The 24,433-nt window shown below is 42.6% G+C and overlaps 1 protein-coding gene across 1 annotated transcript; it reads left to right on the top strand.

Moving 5' to 3' along the window:
• Positions 1-736: 736 nt before the first annotated feature.
• On the top strand, positions 737-24,137 carry wdr1 (WD repeat domain 1). The gene is made up of 15 exons (XM_080727277.1): positions 737-862; positions 1,882-2,003; positions 2,155-2,245; positions 3,276-3,423; positions 4,905-5,085; positions 7,773-7,850; positions 8,224-8,304; positions 9,618-9,851; positions 12,216-12,305; positions 12,921-13,075; positions 13,684-13,771; positions 14,901-15,011; positions 16,614-16,787; positions 20,077-20,221; positions 23,360-24,137. The coding sequence occupies exons 1-15, from the start codon at positions 847-849 to the stop codon at positions 23,464-23,466; spliced, it is 1,821 nt and encodes a 606-aa protein (XP_080583403.1). The 5' UTR covers positions 737-846; the 3' UTR covers positions 23,467-24,137.
• Positions 24,138-24,433: the final 296 nt, after the last annotated feature.

The raw sequence follows: 24,433 nt of genomic DNA, 5'->3' as shown, positions 1-24,433 counted from the left end.
CGGTGCCTGTTTGGTTTGCTAGGTGAAGTACCCAGACATGACAGACACTCGGCGGCTGCGGCTCCCGGAAGCTCCGTGCAACTTCTGCGCAATGCACAATGGGATGTTGGAAAGTTGTGTGTATATATCCACAATTTTCCCCGGGGGTTTACTGGAGACTATCAGGACCAAACTTCCGGGTTTAACAGCAGACATACAAGCTCACGTCGCGTCGCAGATGCAACCCGTTGTGAGCTTGTAAATCGGCGGCGGAAGATCGGCGCAAACGTCTGCGCAATGCACTATGGGGCGTAGGAAAATCGTGGATATATATATATATATATATATATATATATATACACACGCGTATAGCCTATATCTATTTTTTAATTCATTTGTAATTGTCCCTGGCATAATAAGAATTATACTAATTGTAATAAGAATAAGAATAAGAATAAATAATTTTGATGGGGGTCCGAAACAGACCACACTATTTGAATGTGATAATGCCACAGTGACACAGGAGGTTAATATTAAATATACAGTAACCATGCCTGCCTCACCTCATCATCATCATGTCATGTTCTCCTCCTGTTGGGGTATTTTAATTATGGGGGGGTTCGGTTCTTTCACGCTGACGTCATTTCCTCAACTGGGGCGAGTCTGTGGCGTAGGAGCCGAGTTTACCATATATGGGCATGGCGAGACGTCTCGAGCGCTGTGCGCTCCACTTCCGTGTTTGCATCCAGCAGCAGCCAGAGAGCCAGACTAGACTGACTGACAGACTCTGTCCCCCTCGCCCCGTTGGTTTCATTCATTCGGAAGGAGCAACAAGCACAGGAAAACAACACAGCGAGCAGCGAAAACATGTCGCTCGAAGCCAGTAAGTTTATACCTCGTTTTTTGACAACAGTCAACTGTAGTTCGTTTAATTCTTACAAATATGAGAGAGCTCGAGCCCACCTAGCCTGCTGCTTATAGCCGAGGCTGTGTGTGTGTGTGTAGCCTCGCCCATTTACAACACCGGTATTATACACCATTCTGACATTTACCATTCCCCAATTTGAAATTAACTCCTGTCAACGGGAATATGAACGCTATTTATCACATTTTAACCTTGTCTTGTGCCTTTTAAAACAACCCACATTGTGTGTGAATGAGCTGAGATGTCTGCACTTATAACCATGACTGTCTGAAGGATCTGTCATTTAGCTTTAGCCCCTTGCCTACTAGCCCTTGCCTATACTAATACTCTTGGGGTTGGGAATAGCTGTGCGTGCATTTTTAATGCACAACCAACAATGCATTGTTATGACAGGTCCACAAAGAAGAGACAGAGACAGGGGGGCATGTTGTTTAGCACAGGGAGGGTCGCTGTCATGCTGCTGTAGTAGCCAAAATAATCCCGAATGTTAGCCTGTTTGAACTGAGACAATGTACCACTACCAGACGTAATAACATTGACATGTACTGGGCATTTTGGACAATCTTTGCTCAATCTCAAGAGTTATAAATAAGTGGACAAATGTACAGAGGATGTGGCTTACTGTGTGTATTATAATATAGACAGCGGGTAACGACCAGGTCGTCCCTAGTGTATAAGCTGTGCAATTTGGTTGCATGCAAAGCAAAGCCTGATTTGTGCTTGGATGCACCCTGGTATTGCTTGCCTGCTGTAAAGAGCAGATCTACAAGCTCACAGCGTGTGCGTTGTGAGCTTGTAGATCTGCTATTTACTGAGCATGACAGCTATTTACTGAGCAATGAGCATGACAGCCATTTAGTGAGGACGGCGCTGGCACTTAACAAAGTATAAATCAGTCTTGAGGTGTGTGTGTGTGTGTGTGTAGATGATGCTTGATCATGGCCCTCGCCTCTCTCTCTCTCTCTCTCTCTCTGCAGAACACGTATTCGCCAGCCTCCCTTCCATGGAGAGGGGCGTCGCCAAAGTTCTCAGCGGAGATCCCAAAGGCGTCAATTTCCTCTACACCAACGGGAAGAGTGTCATCATCAGGAACATCGAAGTAGGCTTTAATTTATCTTGGATCTGACGTTGAATGATAACATCTTAAGCATCGCGTGGCGTAAACGTTTCGGACGGCCCTTGTACCAGTATCGCCGTCTGACACAGGCGGACCCGCTAATGTCTCTCCTCTCTCTCCTCCTCGTTGACAGAACCCGGCGATAGCTGACATCTACACAGAGCACCCCCACCAAGTGACTGTTGCCAAGTACTCTCCCAGTGGCTTCTACATCGCCTCCGGAGGTAAGCTACGTATGATATCGTCACTGTCGGGCAGAAACCTCGTATCTCCAAGTTTCAAATTTGTAAATCTTTCCGCAAAGTAAAGCACTGCTTCATCATATGGCCATCGCACAAAAGTAGCCGATCTACAAGCGGTGCGAGGCGTTGTGTGCTTGTAGATCGGCTGTTTTCACTAGTTTAAATCATTTTAAAAATGATAAATACAAAACAAACGGTTTTGGACATACAAGGTTTCCACCCGACAACGACGATATGGTGTTGACATGCACTATACTGCAGAGTGTTCTCAAACCTGTTCATGTGGAGGACATCCACATTGATATGTTTGGCCGCAGACAAGATTTGTAAAGATTGTGTTTCTTTAAATGGCTCCTCTACAAAGCTCACAGTTCTCAATTCAAGTCTCAATTCATTTCAAAGCGGCTTTATTGGCATGAAAACACTTCTGTCGTGTATCATGGTCCTTGATGATTGGCTGGTGACATTTTATTTCACAATATTTCTATTGCCAAAGCAAGTGTCAAAATACAATCTCTCACAAATTTGCGTAGCTGAAAAATTCAATAGGCTTTGATTGATTGAAGACTTTATTAGAAGTTTGCATAGGAAAAGGTACAGTTTCATGACGGTACAGTTCACTGGTACAAGGTCTACTAAAAGGAGATCCATGAAAAGACTTAAGCTTATTTCCTCAGGAAACCATTAAAGTATCTCATATAACATTGAATGACAGACGAATAGAACACAGTACTATGCAGTAGATATGTAAAGAAAAGAAAATGAGAGAACAAAAAAAAGAAAACAGTAAGTCTAAACAAACAGTAAGTATATACAAAGAAGGGGCAGGGGAGGGTAGGCTTAAGTGTACTGTGGCTCCTTTTTGCTGGGGACCCCCTGGAACCCCCTCAAGGACCCCTGAAGGTCCCACCGGATCCGCTGCACTACGGATGTGTGTTGACCAAAAATAACATGGGCAAGTTCCACAGCAGTAATTGACTAAATCTCTTCCTTGCCCTGCATTTCTTTTCAGATGTGTCGGGAAAGATCAGAATCTGGGACACCACCCAGAAGGAGCACTTGCTCAAGTACGAGTACCAGCCGTTCGGTGGGAGGATCAAGGATATCGCCTGGACGGAGGACAGCAAGAGGCTCGCCGTCGTGGGCGAGGGACGAGAAAAGTAGGTCTCATGGGGGGGGAGAGCTTAGACCAGGGTTCCCCAATTAGTTTTCCCCAAGGGCCGAATTATGTCTAGTTTACCAAGCCGAGGGCCACAACATTGCAGGGGGGCGACGTCGCCGGCATTCCTGCTACTCCAGCGACTGCGACAGTTCAGATATCGTCGTTGTCGGGTGAACATCTTGTATGTCCAAAACCATTCGTTTTGCATTTTATCATTTTAAAAAATATTTAAACTAGTGAAAACAGCCGATCTACAAGCACACAACGCCTCGCACCGCGAGGCGTTGTGTGCTTGTAGATCTGCTGTTTTCACTACTTTTGTGCGAAGGCCTTGTATGATTTGCGAAAGAACGTACAAATATGGAGGTACGAGATTTCCACCCAACAACGACGATATACTAGTGTTGTTGCTGCTCTTATAGCACCATTATTACTGGGGTTGGTGTGGGCCAGACAGTAGCCCCCCGCGGGCCGCAAATGGCCCGCGGGTCGCCTATTGGGGAACCCTGGCTTAGACCAACAACACAACACTTAACCACTGTGTCTCAAACAGTGTTTATAGATGAATCAAAACACCCATCCTTGGCTCTGGTGACTCATACTGCCCTGGCTCTTAATGCCGTGTATACATTTTTACTCATTGCTTTTTTGTAGTTCTTTATTATCATTATTTTTATTATTATTATTATTATCCTTTTCATTTCCCTCCCAAAAATGATGAAAATATCAGTCACCAAAACTAAGGACGGGTGTTTTCGATGAATCATATCACAACTAAAATTAATATCAAATATCTAAATACTGAATCAAGCAATCAAGCCTGGGATGCTCACAAAAGCCTGTAGTAGATGATCAAATGACAGCAAACACGCTTTAAAGTGGAATATACTTCGTCCGTGATGGTGTCCTGTACCGAGAATAGCCCACCTACAAGCCCACAACGTGTCGCATCTGGGAGAAGCGGATTCTGACTTCTTTATTGATATTGGTTCAAGTCGTTTTTGCTTGGTATCCATCTGTGTTTTTCAATGATTTGGTTTTGGCATGATCGATCATCACTGTCGGGGATTGTGATTGAATTGTCTGTGATTTATACAACTAACTATTTACTGTTTGAAAGCTGCTTAAATGAATGCTTGGTGTCAAGTTGCTAAGTTCACATACATTTTGTGAAAACGTTTGCAGCGAGGCCCCACTAAACATGTTTTGGGCTTGTAGATCGGCTATTTACACTTATCGCCTTTTCTTTTTGAGTATAAAGTAATACAAATATGTGTGTTATTTTTCACATCTGAGTCTAAAAGGCAAACTGAAATGCAATCATTCCCAGTGTTTAAAGACAGAAACGCAAATTAAATAGTCAATTGCAATCATTTGAGTGACAATCGTCAAGTAAAATGTCATGATAACGGTGACCGCCCTGGAGCACAGTTGTGGTCGTTTTGTCTACATAACATTGTCACATTGTGTCCACCTCAGGTTTGGTGCTGTGTTCTTGTGGGACACCGGATCCTCAGTGGGAGAGGTGTTTGGCCATTCCAAAGTCATCAACAGCGTAGATCTCAAGCAGACGAGGCCGTACCGCCTGATCACGGGTAGCGACGACACCTCTGTTGCCTTCTCCGAAGGACCCCCCTTCAAGTTCAAGGCCACGATAGCCGTGAGTAAAAGAAAAAAAAAGCTGTTCTTTTATATTTGTTTTAAGGCATTTCCCACGGTCATGAAATTCCTGGAAATATTTTGAAATTAGACAAATATCTTTCCAGTACTTGAAAAGTTTTGGAATTTATCAAGGGTCCTGGAAAAAAGAGCTTTGCATTGTCTTTGGTTATTGATTTCGTTAATAATAATGAAATGTCAAATTAAACATGGGCCAAATTGTCAAATATTAGAGGCAGAAATTGTGAAAATAGCCGATCTACATGCTCACAATGCCTCGCGATGCGAGGCGTTGTGAGCATGTAGATCTGCTATTTTCACAATAGAACCGTGTTATACAAAATTCCTCAACTCTTAGTGCTTGTCAGGTTGCCGGGGTCCCCAGTTAAAACATGATTATTTCGGGAGTCACGGCCTGAAAAGGTTGAGAACCACTGGCATACACTACCTGTCTTTGGGCATTGCGCATAGGAGTAAGCGACCTGTTATTGAGCTGAATTGTTGTTATATAGCCCTGGAAATTGGGTTAAATATTCTGGAAAAGTTTTGGAAATTAATTGGTAAAAATGTGTGGGAACCCTGATTTGAGCAGCTTTTGGAAAGTGGTATTTTGTGGGTCGCTTGTCCAACCCAATACTGCTCACTGGCTGTCTTATGAAGTGGGAAGAGATATTTCAGTTGGAACAGCTATTTCAGTTGGCTTAATTATTGTGCTTACATTCGTGCCAAATTGCAGCTTATTCGTGGATATCTTGGAGTCTTTGTTTCCAGTTGCATCTATAAATAACACAGGTGTCAGATTTCCACAGTCAGATTCTTAGGATGAAGAAGTGTCATATATTTTTTTCCTTCTTGGGCCTCATTTCTGTTTGCTCGACAGTTTCCTCCGCTCTGCAGCTCCTTGACAGTGTAGCTGTTTGTCCATTTCTGGTCATTTCACCCCCAATACATTCTTTGGATGTGTGTGAATTGCATTCCTCAAAGTAGCCTTTCAACTCTGCAAACGTCTACCAGAATTGCTCCGTGTGCAGAGTTTAGCTTAGAATTCCTACTCTACTACGACATGTGTGAACTTGTTTTTTATCATAGACCAGTGTTAGATAACTGCTTTTGGTTTAGATCCCTCCTCTCACATATTGGGCCTAGTTGTTACATACAACATGGAGTTATGAAGATGAACTGCATTTTCTTTAAATCACAAGATTTGTGAGTCACGTAAAGCATTAATAATGGTGTCACGACATGTATACTCTTGCTTCTGGTTAGTTCAGGTTGAAGACTGTCAACTGATAAGCTATTGAAAAGAAAACTCTTAAGAGTGACTTAATGGAGCATTATTACAGCCTGTGACTCGCCAATAGCCTTGTCAGAAAATAGGAAGTGAATGTCTGTGTGGTCTTGGCGTCTCACACTGTTACAGCCGAGCGTACGATCTACCTTGTCTTCCCAACCAATCGGAGGATGCAACATTTTATGAAGCATCTGTGACCTTTAATTTTTCCAGAGGCACTGTCAGCCTATGTCCTCTGTCTGTGACACGTTTATATCGGTAAAGCAATATTGATGTATTACCCTGCTTGTTGTAAATCGCTCTGGATTAAGAGCATCAGCTAAATGCCTAAACTGTAAACTGCAATGCGTTGCTCGACACTTGTCGACCCCACGGCATAAATTGTCCTTAAGGCTGTTGGATTGTACAGGTGGGCCTGACAAGGCTACTTGGCTAATTGGTTACTACAAATCAGTTGAAAGATCCATTCATTAAAGATAAATTACACATTTCAAAAGTTGCAAATATAGTGAATGTAAAAACATTACACAGTAAAAATCCTTTGTTTCAGTACCATGTCAATTGTTAAATTTTGACAGTTAAACCAACCAATTAATGTCAGCAATTCAGGAGCACTTTTGGAGCTAATGTTTAGCACATCATCGTCATCCATTTTCATAGGAACCACTGTAGTCTAGTCACGTTTTCCGAGGTTTCAGATTTCTTGAGGTCAAGACATCTGTTGATCCAGGGCTGCACAGCAGTAGCCCATGTAAGGACAGAGAGTTTCTGCCTTGACACCGGAAGAGAAGAGACAAAATCCACTTCCTTAAGTTTCTCTGTCGTGGTTCCTCATTCTGCACGCAACTTAAGTGAAGTCTTTAGTCTCGACTCTCGTAACACCCTAATACACCACAGCCAGGTCATGATGTCCCAGATATAATGACGGTCACTACTGACATGGATAAAACACCTTGATGTTTAATTCAGGTTAATTAATTTGTTCTCTTTTTCTGCTGCCAGCATGTCCTCTGTGGAAGCATTTTGTGCTCTGAAAATATCCCATCTAAAACATCTCGATGGGCTTGTAGATGGGATATTTTTGGTTATTATTTTAAGATGAGAGCATCTTCCATAACATCGTAATAGTCTCTGATATTTTATATAAAAGCAAAGGTTGAAGCCTCAATATGCGATTTCTTCACCTGGTTGATACAGTATATAGAACAGCAGGAACGGTATTACTTAAACATAATTTCACATATTTTGTTAATTATTTAGGAATCAGCACCAGTGTGGGGGCAGAACTTGGTCATACAAACATTTTTGTATGTACAGTAGTGAGATCTTATTTTGCTTTAATCAATTTGTTTATTTGACGTTAATTCCCCTTTTTTCTTTCTGCTGACTTGTCAAAGGATCACAGCCGCTTCGTCAACTGTGTACGATTCTCCCCAGATGGAAACCGCTTTGTTACAGCTAGTGCTGATGGTCAAGTGAGTATCGGGTCCGAAGCCAACGAGTTCACAGCCAATAATGCATGAGACTGTGACTTATTATCGCTGATGTCCGAAAAGAAACCTCTTATCTCCATATTTTTGTTGTGTTTCTCTCAAAACGACCGCCACACTTGATCCCACCACAGCTTCACACGAAAGCATCAATAGTAGATCCACAAGCTCGAAACGCTGTGCAAAGCGACGCGTTTTGAGCTTGTCGATCTGCTACTTTTGCTTTTTGTTTGAATCCTGATAAGTAACAGTTTTGGACATATGAGGTTTCCCCCCCGACAGAGACGATGATAATCCTGTTTAATGGGGAAAATGGTCAATGAATTCCTTGCCTTCATCGTGATTTTTGATTTCACAGATCCACTTGTATGATGGAAAGACTGGTGACAAGATATCCTCACTTGGCGGAGAAAAGGCACACGATGGAGGAATCTATGCAGTAAGTGTTATTTCGATCGATCGTTTCTGTGTTTAGAATGACTTACTTTGATGCACGAAATCAAAGTTTTCAACTTAACTAAATGAAATGAAAGATGTCATATCTTGTCAATGGTAGAGAATGAGTTGGAAGGTTTGACTATACAGTGCGCTTAAACTCTTGAAATACAGGCACACACACACACATATTTTTAAAAACAATGTCAAGATGCAACACATTGTGAGCTTGTAGACGGGCTATTTTACAAATGTTTGGAGTACAAAATTATAAAATATATGGTCTGTTTTGGCCATAGATCACAGATAATATGTGCACATGTTATGCCTGTACTTAGGCCAGGTGCCGGACATCAAGTGAACTACTGACTCCTTTAAGTTATTGTGTCATAATTGCCTTGAGCAAGTTATTTTGTTATGATAATGCATTATCAGCCCATGAAAATGTTAAATTATTTGTCATAATTGCCTTGAGCAAGTCATTTTGTTGCGACCAGTTACTATCAAAACCTCCACAAACTGTGAGTCCGTCCGTCCGTCCGTCAGTCTGTCTGTCACACGTCACATGTCACACTTTTGCCCTGCTCATATCTCCGCAACCGTTGCCCCGATCCATGCCAGATTTTGCACACACACTCCTTGCCTGCCAAACTACAAACCCCGGAGCTCCAGGGACCCCCAGGTCCCTGGGGGACCCCCAGATGTAAAAAATGACCAAATGTGCAAAAATGACCAAATGACCACCCCAACGGGGCTGCTCACGGGGAATTCCCGGGGACCACCGACTCCTGGTGCTCCAGAACGGATGCAAAAGTGGTGGCGCCCCCAGTGGAGGACCCCCTGCCACTGCAGCGCACATAAAATGCCGTAACTCGGGCTAGGAGCGACCGGGAGAGCCGGGGCCGGTACCTATTCGTCCGCCTCGGCGGCGCGGAGACCCCACCCCTCATTTCTCACATGGCCCTCTTCTAGCGCCACCATGTGGCGGATTCTTGCAAAACACATTTTTGGACACTGCTCCTACAATTTTTGCCCTAAAATCACTCAAATCGGTACACAGTATGTCTACACTCATGTCATCAACATGGATCTGTCCCATATAGCGCCACCTTCAGGCCGACTTTTTCAACCTCATTTTTGGACACTGCTCCTACACATTTTGCCCTAAAATCATGCTGCGACCTGACGGTCGCTTATCTCCCGATTAGGGAGTCTTACTGGTTATGACAATGCATTATCAGCCCATGAAAGTGTTAAGTAAAATGTTTGCATATGAATAATAACTGACCATATTATTGTCTCCTCCTTCCCGTCCAGGTGAGCTGGAGTCCTGACAGCTCCCAGCTGATCTCGGCCTCTGGGGACAAGACGGTGAAGCTGTGGGACGTGGGCGCGGGCACGGTGGTCACCACCTTCAACCTGGGCTCGGACGTCCTGGACCAGCAGCTGGGCTGCCTGTGGCAGAAAGACCACCTGCTGAGCATCTCCCTGTCGGGGTACATCAACTACCTGGACAAGAACAACCCAGACCGGCCCCTGCGCACCATTAAGGTCAGTCAATAGTCGATAGCATGTTACAACTAGGGATGGAGCTCCAAACACGAGCCTGTTACATCAGGGGTTTTCAAAGTGGGTGACGGGGCACCCTGGGGTGCCGCGACGGCAGTCCAGGGGTGCCGCGAGATCATTTGATAATATTTGGAATTTATTTGGACTTAAATATTTCGTATCATTTTAAACTTGAAGTACAAAGTTATTTTCAGTCAGTTCTAACCGAAATGGCTATTATCTCAACGTTTTCCTCGGAACATAATCACTAGAATATCGTTACTGTCGGGCAGAAACCTCGTATCTCCAAGTTTCAAATGTGTATGTCTTTTGGTAAAGCAAAACCCTGCTTCATCGTACAAGACTGTCGCACAAAACTAGTGAAAACAGCCGATAGATCTGCTGTTTTCACTAGTTTAGTACATTTTATAGATGATAAATACAAAACAAACGGTTTTGGACATACAAGGTTTCCACCCGACAACGACGATATGCTATACATATAAGGTGCTGGGAGTGAAAATTATAATGTAGGAGTGCCTCGGATTAAAAAGATATTTATGGAGTGCCCTGAGACAAAAAGGTTTGGGAACCCCTGTGTTACATACTCGATAAAAATGTATTGAGTACCCGGTATCAATAAGCTTTGGGCTTATCAAGCCTGTTCAAGAATATAGTGTCACTGTTTAAACAATCAAGACAAGAGGCGGTCAAGATATGTGTCCGAACACAGCTGAGGGCTAGTCATTGATTTTTTCATTTTCATTTCATTTGAAAGCTGGGAATCATAGCTACAAAATTATATATTGGTTGTGAAGATTGACCCAACAGTTTTGTAGATATGGCTTATAGAGTTATGCCATGCAGAAATACTAGATCTGAGAAATGCAGCCTTTTAGATAAAATGTAACCTGCAAAATGTGAGGTTTCTCTTCACATTAATTAAAAAAGGTCTTATTTACATGCAGAGTTAAGCTCTGGCGTTTAAGTGAAATGTAGCCTGATATTTATGAAATGCTTTTGAGGCTTTATCACATTTTAGAAAAAAAAAGTAATTTCAGGGCTGGTCTAAAGCTGTATATTATTACAGTACTATTCATAATATAAAGCCATTAATACTTATTGCATTTAATGATAGGCAAAATATGTTTTACTTGTATTAATTGATAGATGGTGGTCAGCCACAAACTCAGTCACAACAACTGGCCAATAATAAAAGCTACCAGTTCTGTTCAGAAATTGTCGTCTCACATAACGCTCAATTGTGGGCTCGATTAAAGCCCGCATATGAATAATAGCTGACCAATATTGACTGTCGGGTGGAAACTGCATGTGTCCAAAACTGTTACTTTACAGGATTCCAAATCCAAAAGTAGCAGATGTACCAGATCTGCAAGCTCGAAACATGTTGTGTTTCGAGCTTGTAGATCTGCTACTTTTGTTGCTTTTGTGCGCCACTATAGTATGATCCAAGTAGGGCATTTAATTTATGAAAACAATATGGACATAAGGGGTTTCTGCCAGACAGCAACGATATTCTCTTAGGAAAAGAAGGAAAGTAACGGGACCATTTTGTGGATGCTGCCTCCAAATTCAAAGTGCACACCCCATTAACCAAAGACAAAGAAGGCATGGGAGTGCTGTCACTCATGTCTTATGAATACACAACCCGTGTATTTAGAACTTGACTCTTCTATGAGTTGATATAGAGCCTCATCATTATTCCTCACAGGCAGAAGAAGACATGTGGACAGGAAATGGAGGCACATTATTATAATACAAATGGTTCCGTCATTAGTTGCCAAAATATCTTTGCTTGGCATGTCTTTCATTATTGGGATCATATCATTGCCAAAGTCTCAAAATGAATGAAAATTCTCCTTGGGACTCAATGGCGATCCCAAGTTTTCATGTTAGAACCCCTCATTTAAGTAAATCAAGCTCTATCGAAGTCAGATTTGAAAACCTGGTATTTTGCGTCCCTCATACATCTCTGAACTAATCGTGAAGCCTATCTAAAATAGCCGATCAACAAGCCGATCTACAAGCTCACAACGCGTCGCATCTTGTGAGCTTGTAGATCTGCTATTTCCACTATTTTTTAAATGTTTGAACATAAACATTTTTCAACATGTACACGATTATGACGATTATCCCAAAATAATTGTGACTATGTCAAGTCATTGCGATTAGACGATTATGTAATAATTGTGACAGCCCTAATCACTGAGATTCTGGAATGAGTTCAGGGGATTCTTTCAATAAGCTTAAAACATGCTTTTACAATGTGTTTTATTTCTGTTAGACCTGTTGTGATGCCCAATATGAATCACGTTGTACACATTTCCATTTTTATTGTTTTTACAGGGTCACAGCAAATCCATACAGTCTGTAGCGGTTCACAAAAACGAAGACCGGACAACCATCTACACCGGCAGTCACGACGGGCACATCAATATCCTTTTCACTGCTCGAATGGTGGTGTTAACCAGTTGACCTCTTGTATGCATTCATTCATGCTTAGAATTTAGGCCTAGGATTATTGACTGCTTTAACTATTGAAAAATAGCAGATCTACAAGCTCACAGCGCGGCACCGAGTGCCGCGCTGCGAGCTTGTAGATCTGCTATTTTTTAAAAATGAATGAATTTTGACCCGATTCTATAAGTGTCTTTTGAATCCTTCTAAGGTTTTTCTATGTCAGCAATCTTTTTACCCGTGCTATAACTAGGAGCAGTGAGCAGCCATCGGATTCTAAGGCGCTCAGGGAGCGATTAGGGGTTAAGAGTCTTGCTCAGGGACACACATCGACATTGCTGGCATGGCCTGGAATCGTACCTGGGACAACCAGGGGCTCACTAACCACTCCGCTATGGCCACCCCTCAAATAGAGTACTTGCTCTCACCTGCCCGACCATATTATTTACCTGCCCCGGGCAAGCGTTGGCGTCAACCCCTGAAAGTGGACACAGACAGGGATTCCGAGATTTATAGATGGATATTTCCCTAATTTTCGAGTTAAGTTATTCCTTGTCCTTCTGAAAGTATGCCTCCTTAATCCTGTGCTCACATTACTGGGACTCAGAGACCGGGGAGAACGAGGAGTTCCTGGGCAAGGGCCACACCAACCAGGTGAGCAAGATGGTGGTGGACGACGCAGGCCAGCTGGTCACCTGCAGCATGGACGACACGGTGCGCTTCATCAACCTCAGCAAGAAGGAGTACAGGTACAGTCAGGGGCGTCACAATGGGGTTGAAGGAGTGGGACTGAGTCACTAGGGCCAAAGGTGGAGGGCCCTTAATTATGTTATACTTTAGCTATTGAAAAATAGCAGATATACAAGCTCACAGCGCGGCACCGAGTGCCGCGCTGCGAGCTTGTAGATCTGCTATTTTTGAAAAGTAGTGAAAATGTGCGAATCTTTGAATATGTATTTTTTTAAGCCAACGTTTGTTGCTCAAATTTTGCTTCTGGGGGGTGGGGGGGGTTAGGGTGTTAGGGTGGGGGCCACGGACCCCCCATCTTGAGATGGGGGGGGGGGTCCGTGGCCAGATATCATTTTGGGGGTCCTTCACATGAAAACGTTTGAGCACCACTGACATAGAAACATAGGTCTTTCAAAAAACCTTAGAACGATTTGAAGACATTTATAGAATCGGGTCAAACTTTTTCCAAAATAGCAGATCTACAAGAACACCCCTGGGTTCAGTACACGACAATGACATTGACTTGTTTGGGAGCTTGTAGATCTGCGAATCTACAAGCGAATCTCTTTTGTTTTGTGGTTGAATTGGTTACAAAGTGTGATGATCCTGTGGTTTACTTTTCCTCCAGTGCCTCAGATCTGGTGAAGATGGATTCCCAGCCTAAATGTGTGTCAGTCGCACCAGGAGGGCTGACGCTGGCTGTGTGCATTGGACAGGTAATCTTTCACAATCCGTCTCTCAGTGTGCCGTCTTGCTCTGTCTAGACCTCCCCTTCACTTCTACAGCAACATTGTTTATATTTGTATACATTTCCTTGGCCTTTAACCCATTCAGAACGGGTACACGTTATTGTGTATCATTATTTTATGCTTTAACTATAAAAAAAAATAGCAGATCTACAAGCTTGCAGCGCGGCACTCGGTGCCGCGCTGCAAGCTTGTAGATCTGCTATTTTTGAAAAATCTTGAAAATTAGAATTTTGACCCGATTCTATAAGTGTCTTTTGAATCCTTCTAAGATATGTTTCTATGTCAGCAATCTGGCCAGCCATCGTCAAAGAAAAGGTCCTTTTCACTTAAATGGAGCTCAGTTAGTCTGTTCTTGAGAGACTACTATGTCAGTGGTTCTCAAACCTTTTCATGTGAAGGACCCCCAAAATGATATGTATCTGGCCACAGACCCCCATATCAAAATATTTTGTTCCAGGGACCACCCAGAAGCCAAATTTGAGTTACAAACGTTCGCTTTGAAAATACGTATTCAAAGATTTGCACACATTTTCACACTTTTAAAAAAAAATAGCAGATCTACAAGCTTGCCGTGCTGTGAGCTTGTATATCTGCTATTTTTCAATAGTTAAAGCATTCAATATTCCCAGGCCTAAATGGGTTTTAATGTGTATATTACACACATGGATTAAAGTTCTCAGTCGCCACGACTGATTTCAGTCATTTGGATGCCATAGAAGCCAGCATGTATTCTGTGGAAGCATGTTGCACAGCGAAAATGGCCTATCTACAAGCTCTCAATGCGTTGCATGTAGATGGGCCACTTTCGGTTATTATTTGAAAATATGGGAAAGGTTCTCAATCTGTGATTTCTTCAGCTGGTTGGCTGTATGTAGAACAGCGGGAACGATATTACTAAAACATTGTCATTTTACATCTTGTGTTAAATTAATTGTTTAGGAAACGGCGCTAGTGAGGGGGAGGCTCCTTTTCACAGCGTTTCACAAATCACACATTTTAGGACTTGGGTCATACAAACATGTTTAGTGGTGAGATTAGATGTTGCTTCCATCCATGTGTTGTCAACACCATATCCTTGTCCCTTAACGGTCCGCAGCTGGTCCTGATGAAGGACAAGAGGAAGGTGTTCTCTCTGGACAGCCTGGGCTACGAGCCGGAGGCCGGAGCGCTGCACCCTGGAGGAACCACCGCTGCTGTGGGGGACGCTGTGAGTGGCACTGTTCATTTTGATTTAGTCAGGGTTCCCACGGTCATGAAATTCCTGGAAATATTTTGAAATTAGAAAAATATTTTTCCATTACTGGAAAAGTTTTGGAATTGGTCAAGGGTACTGGAAGGTCCTGGAAAAAAATAGCCATGCATTGTCTTTGGTTATTGATTTTGTTAATACCTCTAAAATGACAAATTAAACATTGGCCAAATTGTCAAATATTAGAGGCAGAATTTGTGAAAATAGCAGATCTACATGCTCACAACGCCTCGCAACGCGAGGCGTTGTGAGCATGTAGATCGGCTATTCTCACAATAAAACCGTGTTATAAAAAAGTCCTCTACTCTTAGTGCTCGTCAGGGTGCCGGGGTCCCCAGTTCAAATATGATTATTTTGGGGGTCACGGCCTGAAAAGGTTGAGAACCACTGGCCTACACTACCTGTAGGAGTAAGCGACTCGTTATTGAGCTGAATTATTCTTATATAGTCCTGGAAATCGGGTTAAATATTCTGGAAAAGTTTTGGAAATTAATTGGCAAAGATGTGTGGGAACCCTGGATTTAGTTTTAGTCATATTGTAGTCATCTGAAAAGTTTTAGCCGACTAAAGGTTTTAGTCGACTAAATCTACAGTTGATTTTTGTCGACAGATGTATTTCGGCAGGCCTTGAAGACGTTGTAATGGCTGATTTTACACTTGGTTACATGCTGAAAATGGCAGATATACAAGCTCACAACGACTCACGACGCGTTGTGTTCTGAAATACTACACCTCAATCTAACTCCTGCCACTCATTGCGATCTTAAGGCGGTGACGATAATCACACCTAAGACGTTTATACACTCTGTGTAAATGCCATAATCTGATTATAACCAGTAAGAGCCTAATCGGGAGATAAGCGACCGTCAGGTCCCATGTACTGTATACACGCACCCTCATGGTGGTGCTAGAACAGGGGCATGTGAGAAATCAGGGGGCGGAGGTTGTGGTTTGCCAGCCAAGGAGTGTGTATGCAAAGTTTGGCAACGGTGCCGGAAAAGTGTGACGTGACGGACAGACGGAGGGACTGACTGACTGACAGACAGACAGACAGACAGACAGCCGGCGGAGGTTTTCATAGACTTTGCGACCTAACGGTCGCAATCACATTATCGGTGTGCACTGTGCATGTAAACAGGCTGATGACTTTGGATCATTGTATGTTGGTTAACCAGGAAAGCATCTTTGTCGTTTTAGATTTTAGCGTTGGCTATTCAAAAATAGCAGATATACAAGTATTATACGTCTGCTTTATTTTTTTGAGGGGTGGTAAACCTCTCCATAGAGTGGCTGTGCGTGTGTCTGTAGCCTTTTTCCTCAGCGTTTTACCATAGCAAAACGTGTGTGTGTAGCATAGCCTGTACATCCTAGACTCATACTAAACTCAAATCCTAGTCTGATGCACAACCACCGCTCACTTCACATTGGGTGTGATTTTTTTTTTTTTACATTTTTGAAAAATCTTGAAAGTGTGACAACTAGAAGGCGTGTTTCAGAATCAACCTCTGCTCTTACTGATTTTAAGTTCCAATGTCTTTCCATCGTATCCCTCCTCCTCAGAGTGGGAAGGTGCACCTGTACTCGGTCCAGGGCAACACGCTGAAAGAGGAGGCCCAGAGCATGGAGGTGAAGGGGCCCGTCACCGACATGGCCTACTCCCACGACGGAGCCTACCTCGCCGTCACCGACGAAAAGAAGGTCGTCTCGGTCTTCATCGTCGCAGACAGCTATGCGGTAAGTCATGCACCACACCTGTTATCGAACACATAGGTCGTCAGGCAGGAACCAACCTCCTTATCTCCACAGGGTTCCCACGGTCATGAAATTCCTGGAAATATTTTGGAATTAGAAAAGTATTTTTCCAGCACTGGAAAGGTTTTGGAATTGATCAAGGGTCCTGGAAGGTCCTGGAAAAAAATAGCTATGCATTGTCTTTGGTTATTGATTTTGTTAATACCTCTGAAATGACAAATTAAACATGGGCCAATTTGTCAAATATTAGAGGCAGAAATTGTGAAAATAGCCGATCTACATGCTCACAACGCCTCGCAACGCGAGGCGTTGTGAGCATGTAGATCTGCTATTTTCACAATAGAACAGTGTTATACAAAATTCCTCAACTCTTAGTGCTCGTCAGGGTGGGGGGGTCCCCAGTTAAAACATGATTATTTCAGGGGGTCACGGCCTGAAAAGGTTGAGAACCACTGGCATACACTACCTGTCTTTGGGCATTGCACATAGGAGTAAGCGACCTGTTATTGAGCTGAATTATTGCGACCGTAAGGTCGCAGTTTAGTATGAAAACCTCCACCGGCCGTCCGTCCGTCCGTTTGTCCGTCCGTCCGTCCGTCACACACGTCACACCTTTGCCCTGCTCAATGTATACGTGTAACGCCTGATACTGAGGTGATGTGTCACTGTGACATCACAGATACTGAGGTGATGTGTCACTGTGACATCACAGGTGAGATCGCAGTGATGTCAGATACTCAGAGCAGGGATCTCCATATTTAGGCATAAACAGGTGACATCACAGTGATGTCAGATACTCAGAGCAGGTATCTCCATATATGGGCATAAAATGGATTCTGTTAGGGATCTCCATACTGTATATGGGCATAAAAGGGATTAGTGATGTCAGATACTCAGAGCAGGGATCTCCATATATGGGCATAAAAGGGATTAGTGATGTCAGATACTCAGAGCAGGGATCTCCATATATGGGCATAAAAGGGATTCAGATGGAGATTCAACTTCAATGAGTAACAATGGCAAACTGTCAACTGCCCGTATGTCTTGATAATTGGTAAAACAAACTTTTGGCCTATTTGTGGCTTATCATCACATCCAACCATCTTAAGATACTCAGCTAGTGGGGAATGCTCTCTTCCCTGGTGAGAATTGCCCCTTTATATAGGGCTTGTTTGTGTATTGTATGACATCACGCCACATCATCAGCTGTGGACTCTGTGATGTCATCGTATCTCCATATATGGCCACCTCCGTATATGGAGATATAAGTCGTCCATGCCCAGGTATGGGCTGGTGAGGTCAGACTTTGTGTGATGGGTAGGTTATCTCCATATATGGAGATTCAACATTCCAGGTGTAACTATGGCTGCCCGTATGACGTGAGAGGTGGAGGCTGTGATATTTGTGGAGATAAGCGACCAACGGTCGCTTATCTCCCGATTAGGGAGTCTTACTGGTTGCGACCGTAGCTACTACAGAAAGCTGCTCGAGGTGTCCGTCTGTCCATCCGTCCGTCCGTCACACACGTCACACGTCACACTTTTGCCCTGCTCATATCTCCGCAACCGTTGCCCCGATCCATGCCAGATTTTGCACACACACTCCTTACCTGCCAAACTACAACCTCCAAGGACCCTCGGAGCTCCAGGGACCCCCAGCTCCCTCGGGGACCCCCAAGTGTAAAAAATGAGCACATGTGCAAAAATTACCAAATGACCACCCCAACGGGGCTGCTCACGGGGCATTCCCGGGGACCACCCACTCCTGGTGCTCCAGAACGGATGCAAAAGTGGTGGCGCCCCCAGTGGAGGACCCCCTGCCACTGCAGCTCACATAAAATGCCGTAACTCGGGCTAGGAGCGACCGGGAGAGCCGGGGCCGGTACCTATTCGTCCGCCTTGGCGGCGCGGAGACCCCACCCCTCATTTCTCACATGGCCCTCTAGCGCCACCATGAGGCCGATTCAGATTTTGCCCTAAAATCACGAAAATCACTACACAGTATGTCTACACTCATGTCATCAACATGGATCAGGAAGATTTTGGAAAAACACATTTTTGCTCTATTTGTGGAGATAAGTGACCTACGGTCGCTTATCTCCCGATTAGGGAGTCTTACTGGTTGTTATATAGTCCTGGAAATCGGGTTAAATATTCTGGAAAAGTTTTGGAAAAGTTTTGGAAATTAATTGGTAAAAATGTGTGGGAACCCTGAAGCTCGAAACCGACGCGTTTCGAGCTTGTGGATCTGCTACTTTTGATGCTTATGCCTTGTGTGACGCTGTAGTATGATCACGTAGGGGCTTTTAATTTACAGGAAAACCCAAGTTAGAATATGGAGATGATGGGTTTCTGCCCAACAGCAACGATGTGCATAGCATCAAAAATGGCATTACGACAAATGCTTGTCTGAACATTTATAGTAACAGTTATAAATGAGTTATGCTGTGATGTATTTAGAAAAGGAAAGCTATCTTTTCTGCTGACATAAACCATTATTTTATGGCTGTGATCGTTGATATGTCCCTGGACGCCGTGATGTAATGAAGCTGAACAGACAGAGAGAACACTTTCTTTTTTTTTTCTCTCCTAAAAGAATAGGGGTGGGCGATATGGTGATAATTATCGTTGAGATGATACAATGTCTCCACGATATGCCTTTTCAGAGGTATCGTAAATATCGTGATACAATTGAGGGAGCCTTGTAAAAAAATCCTGTTTAATCGTTAATACAGAGCAGAATTCAATTAAACCTGCATTTTGGTCAAAATCATCAGTTCTCTAACTTTAAAATGTCAAGGTCTCCACTTAACTCTGACAGTATACAAATGAAACCAAATGGACCCGTGAGGGTCCATTTGGTTTCATTTGTATGCTGTCAGAGTTACATACTTGTAAAGTTCAATTTAGACCTCCCAAAAGGAACCCAGAGAGTCTATTTTTTGTCAAGTAACTTGAAAAATAACCATAAAAACCAACGCGAAAAAGAATCGTGATAAAATCGTGTATCGTGATAGAGCTTGGGAAAATATCGTGATATTGTATTTTTCCATATCGCCATCCCCTATAAAAGAATCAATATGGGGGAGAACAATAATCATCTATTAAAGGGAAATAATGAGTAGTTAGTTTAACTTATAATTATTTGTTAAACAGTTTTTAAAAACAAGTTTTATAATTTATTTTATAGCATGTTTGAGAACGAATGATCGACACCACAGCATGAATATATTTATTTGTACTTATTTTATTTTATGCCATTTCCCTTCTAGCTCAAAGACGAGTTCTACGGACACCACGCGAAAATCGTGACACTGGCCTGGTCGCCTGATAACGAGCACTTTGCCAGCGGCGGCATGGACATGATGGTCTTCGTCTGGACCGTTAACGACTCCGACAAGAGAATCAGGATGGCAGGTAGGTTCCTGCAAGCACAACACATACTGTACTGTACTTTAGCTAGATTAGGGGTCTTCAACAGGGGGTCCTGGATCCCTAGGGGGTCCTCAGAATTACTACACGGAGGCCGCCAAATCTATGTGTGATAGGATCGTTGTTTTAAATGAACAACTTGAACCCTCACATCCCTATTCTGAGGAGAACTTTAGCCGAAAATAGCCGATCTACAAGCTCTCAACGCCTCGCGCTGCGAGGCGTTGAGAGCTTGTAGATCGGCTATTTTTTGGCAAATAGGTTTGGTGTAGAGGTAAGAAAAAAAGAGCAGACCAAGTATAGAGTGAAAGGTCAAATTTACTAAGTAAATGATCAACGATTTAAGTCAGGGGTGCCTACTTTTAAAATGACTAGCTCAACATGATCTACCCATCCAAAATGTTTTAGCTGAGGGCCTAAGGGGGGCTTTGGAATAGCTGCACTGACGTTACATTTTAGACAAACACACTTACTGTAAGGGAGAAATGTCTTAATCCCATTCTGTATGGAAGTGGTAGGTTTTGGGGTTCTTTGTAATGCTACTGACTCTTGAACAAAGTATTGCATTGGAGGTTTGCCTACTTTAGAGGCCATGAAGGGAGCTGACAGGCCCTTCTTGATGTCATATTGACATATTATTTTTATATTTTAATTATATATTTTTAGAGGCATGTCATGTGGTCTACCTGCACACCCTTGGTGATCTACTGGTAGATCACAATCTACCTTTTGGGCACCCCTGATTTAAGTGGCTAAATGTCTGAAAAAGAGAAACACGTTAACACAAATCCAACGTAGACTGATGACAAACAAGTCGATGAAAATCTGCAACACAGTTTTATACAATGTGTAGTGGGGGGGTCCCTGCTTTATCTCCCTCTCAGCTAAGGGGTCCTTGGCCTGAAAACATTGAAGACCCCTGAGCTAGATGAATACAATGGCAACATGCATACATGGCACCTGGCATGTTTAGGCTTTTAAATAATGTATCTGAAATGCTAAACCCATTTAACTATTGGCATTGGAAGGTTATGCTTAAGATGTGGTATTGGCCGGCATGCATCATTTATGTGTGCTTGTGTACACTGTATGTTGCTAAGGACATTTCATGCGTGAAAGCATGAGCTGAGAACATAACGGTAGACGTTTAAAAAAGGAAGGAAAGGACGTAAAACTTAAAATGTAAAACGAAAAGGAAATGCTTGCACAATGTGGGCTCCAGTTGCAAAAGACGTTTTTAAATTATTATTGCACCCGAGTACCTTATGTGAGAACTTCTTAAAGGTACAACATCGTCTCTCTCGGGTGGAAACCTTGTATGTCCAAAACTGTAACTTTTCAGGATTCCAATTCAAAAGTAGCAGATCTAACACTGCAAGCTCAAAATTACCTGTGTATATATAAACACAGGTAGCTATACAGATCCATCTCGAAATTTGAATATCGTGTGAAAAGCACCTCAAATCATAACTAACTTCGGAAACGTCCCACTGGACTTCAAGCGACTCCGACTTCAGAAGGTTGACATGTCTCTACTTGTTTTGAGTGGACTTGTGTAATATTAATAATAACATATATTTTGAAATATGGACTCATGAGCAGTATGCTATAAAAAATCTAAAGTTTAACAAAAAAAAGTTTGGAATAATTCACTGAATGTCCAATGTATTTAGAATATATGAAAGTTTCAAGAAATATTTGAACGTTTCAAGAAAATACTTTTACACAATATTCTAATTATTTTGAGACATCTGACCTGTCTGTGAGTCTGTAATCTGTCACAAAGTGAATTATTCAAAACAGGCTATACCTCAGGCATAATGGTTCACTTATTACAAACATGTTCAACATTTCCTGCAGATATTTCCAGGGTATTTTCTGTGAATAACACAGTACAACTATTACATCATGGCTCTTTTTAAGTGAACACAGGTGCCCTCTTGTGGATAGAAATGACACAATGCTCCTTAAACCTCTCAAAGGAGTACTTCACCCAAGTTATGGCTTTTATTTCTATGATTTACCTATACCCCGTGTGGTCAGTGAGTTTTTGTTTGTGAAACGTTCCTTAATGGTGAATATGAAGAATTCAAAAATTAAGAAAAACGTAATCTGAGAACCAATTTAACAGCAAAACTCTATAAGATCATGAGCTCAGAAAAAAAACACAATGTTGAGCTTCAAAGTGTTTACTGCCGTAAGCTGTTCAGTGCCTCCCCAAGAGATCTAAATCATAATAACATGAAGCTATGAGCAGAGTTTTGGAGTTTATGGACATATTTTTGTAATCATTTTGCAGTTAAATATTCCATTCATCAAGTTTTTCTTCTTACCTTTTAGATTCTTCATTCACTGATAAGGAATGTTTTATAAACAACATTTCCCTGTGACTCAAAGTCGCCACCGGGCAGGCAAATGATGGATCTTTCCCGGTTTTAACCCACTTAGAACGGGTACACATTTTGTGTATCATTATTTTATGCTTTAACTATTGAAAAATAGCAGAGTGCCGCGCTGCGAGCTTGTAGATCTGCTATTTTTGAAAAATCGTGAAAATTAGAATTTTGACCCGATTCTATGAGTGTCTTTTGAATCCTTCTAAGATTTTTTGAAAAACCCTATGTTTCTATGTCAGCAATCTGGCCAGCCATCGTCAAAGAAAAGGTCCTTTTCACTTAACTGGAGCTCAGTTAGTCTGTTCTTGAGAGACTACTATGTCAGTGGTTCTCAAACGTTTTCATGTGAAGGACCCCCAAACTGATATGTATTTGGCCACGGACCCCCATCTCAAAATATTTAGTTCCAGGGACCACCCAGAAGCAAAATTTGAGTTACAAACGTTCGCTTTGAAAATAGTCAAAGATTTGCACACATTTTCATGACTTTTTCAAAAATAGCAGATCTACAAGCTCGCAGCGCGGCACTCGGTGCCGCGCTGTGAGCTTGTATATCTGCTATTTTTCACTGGTTAAAGCATTCAATAATTCTAGGCCTAAATGGGTTAATACTTCATCATACAACAACACCGTGTTGGTTTCTTTGATAGATAGATACCTTATCTTGTGACACGTCTTGTTTTCAATACTTTGTAAAATAATGCCTACATTTGTGATGTCCCAACAGATGCCCACAAGCTGCACCACGTCAGCGGCCTGGCCTGGGTGGATGAGCACACCCTCGTCACTACCTCTCACGATGCCAGCGTCAAGCAGTGGACGGTCAAATTCTGATCCAAACATGTACATAATATATCCGTTGCATTACACACACATCCACATCCCTGCATAGGGACAAAGGACTACTGTAGAACTCGACTCACTCCTTTACTTTTACAAAGATTTTCCGTATATAAATGAGGGTCTCCTCTGCTTTCCTGAAAACCCAGAATTGTAAATTTTATCATTATGGCAGGGGGAGAAAAGAAAAAAAAAAAGCTCTCTTCGAGAAACCTATCCAAGATGTGTTTTCTCTTGAATGCAATTACCAGAGGAACAAAACATTGAAGTGAATAACCACGTTAGCAATGCGCTTATTTACATCTTTCTGGGTTTTTATTTCAGAACCTGACGAAACTAACTTGACAGGCTCAACATTCCATAGGCAAACTAGCCTTCTCTCAGTTCAAACTGAAACGCTTGTGTCTGTGTGGGTTTGGGCTCGAAATTCATCAAGAGATTGAGTGATGAATTAATACATGATCGGGTTGTCTGTTGTGAGAAAACGATGAGCAATAGGCTCTATGCAAAGCAGCCATTTTGGAGAGAAGTTGGGTCGCTTCTCACTTCCTTCACAGGTGTTACCAATAATACTAATGAAGGCTCTGTTCCATTCCGGATGCTGATACTGTTCATGACATGTTGGCTCACTGGAAACACCGTTTGAAAGTGTGGTCCAGTTGGGGGTTCCAAATGACCCCTTAAAGGTGTGTAACTCTGAGAGCATACAAATGGAACCAAATGGACCCTTTACGGGTCCATTTGGTTCCATTTGTATGCTCTCAGAGTTATGAGAGTCCTTGAAATGAAAGGTTTGAGAACCACTGTGCTACATGAAATGGAACAGAGCCTTCGTTAGTATCATTGGTAACACCTTTGAAGGAAGTGTGAAGAGACTCAACTTCTCTCCAAAATGGCCGCTGCGCATATAGCCTATTCTGGTTCCATTCCTGCGATGTTGATCGGTCCCCAACTGTGCTTG

This window comes from Nannobrachium achirus (assembly GCF_963921795.1).
Source record: "Nannobrachium achirus genome assembly, chromosome: 6".
Classification (NCBI taxonomy): Eukaryota; Metazoa; Chordata; class Actinopteri; order Myctophiformes; family Myctophidae; genus Nannobrachium; species Nannobrachium achirus.
Note: the sequence above shows the minus strand (reverse complement) of the source record. Positions and strands in the feature narration are given on the sequence as shown.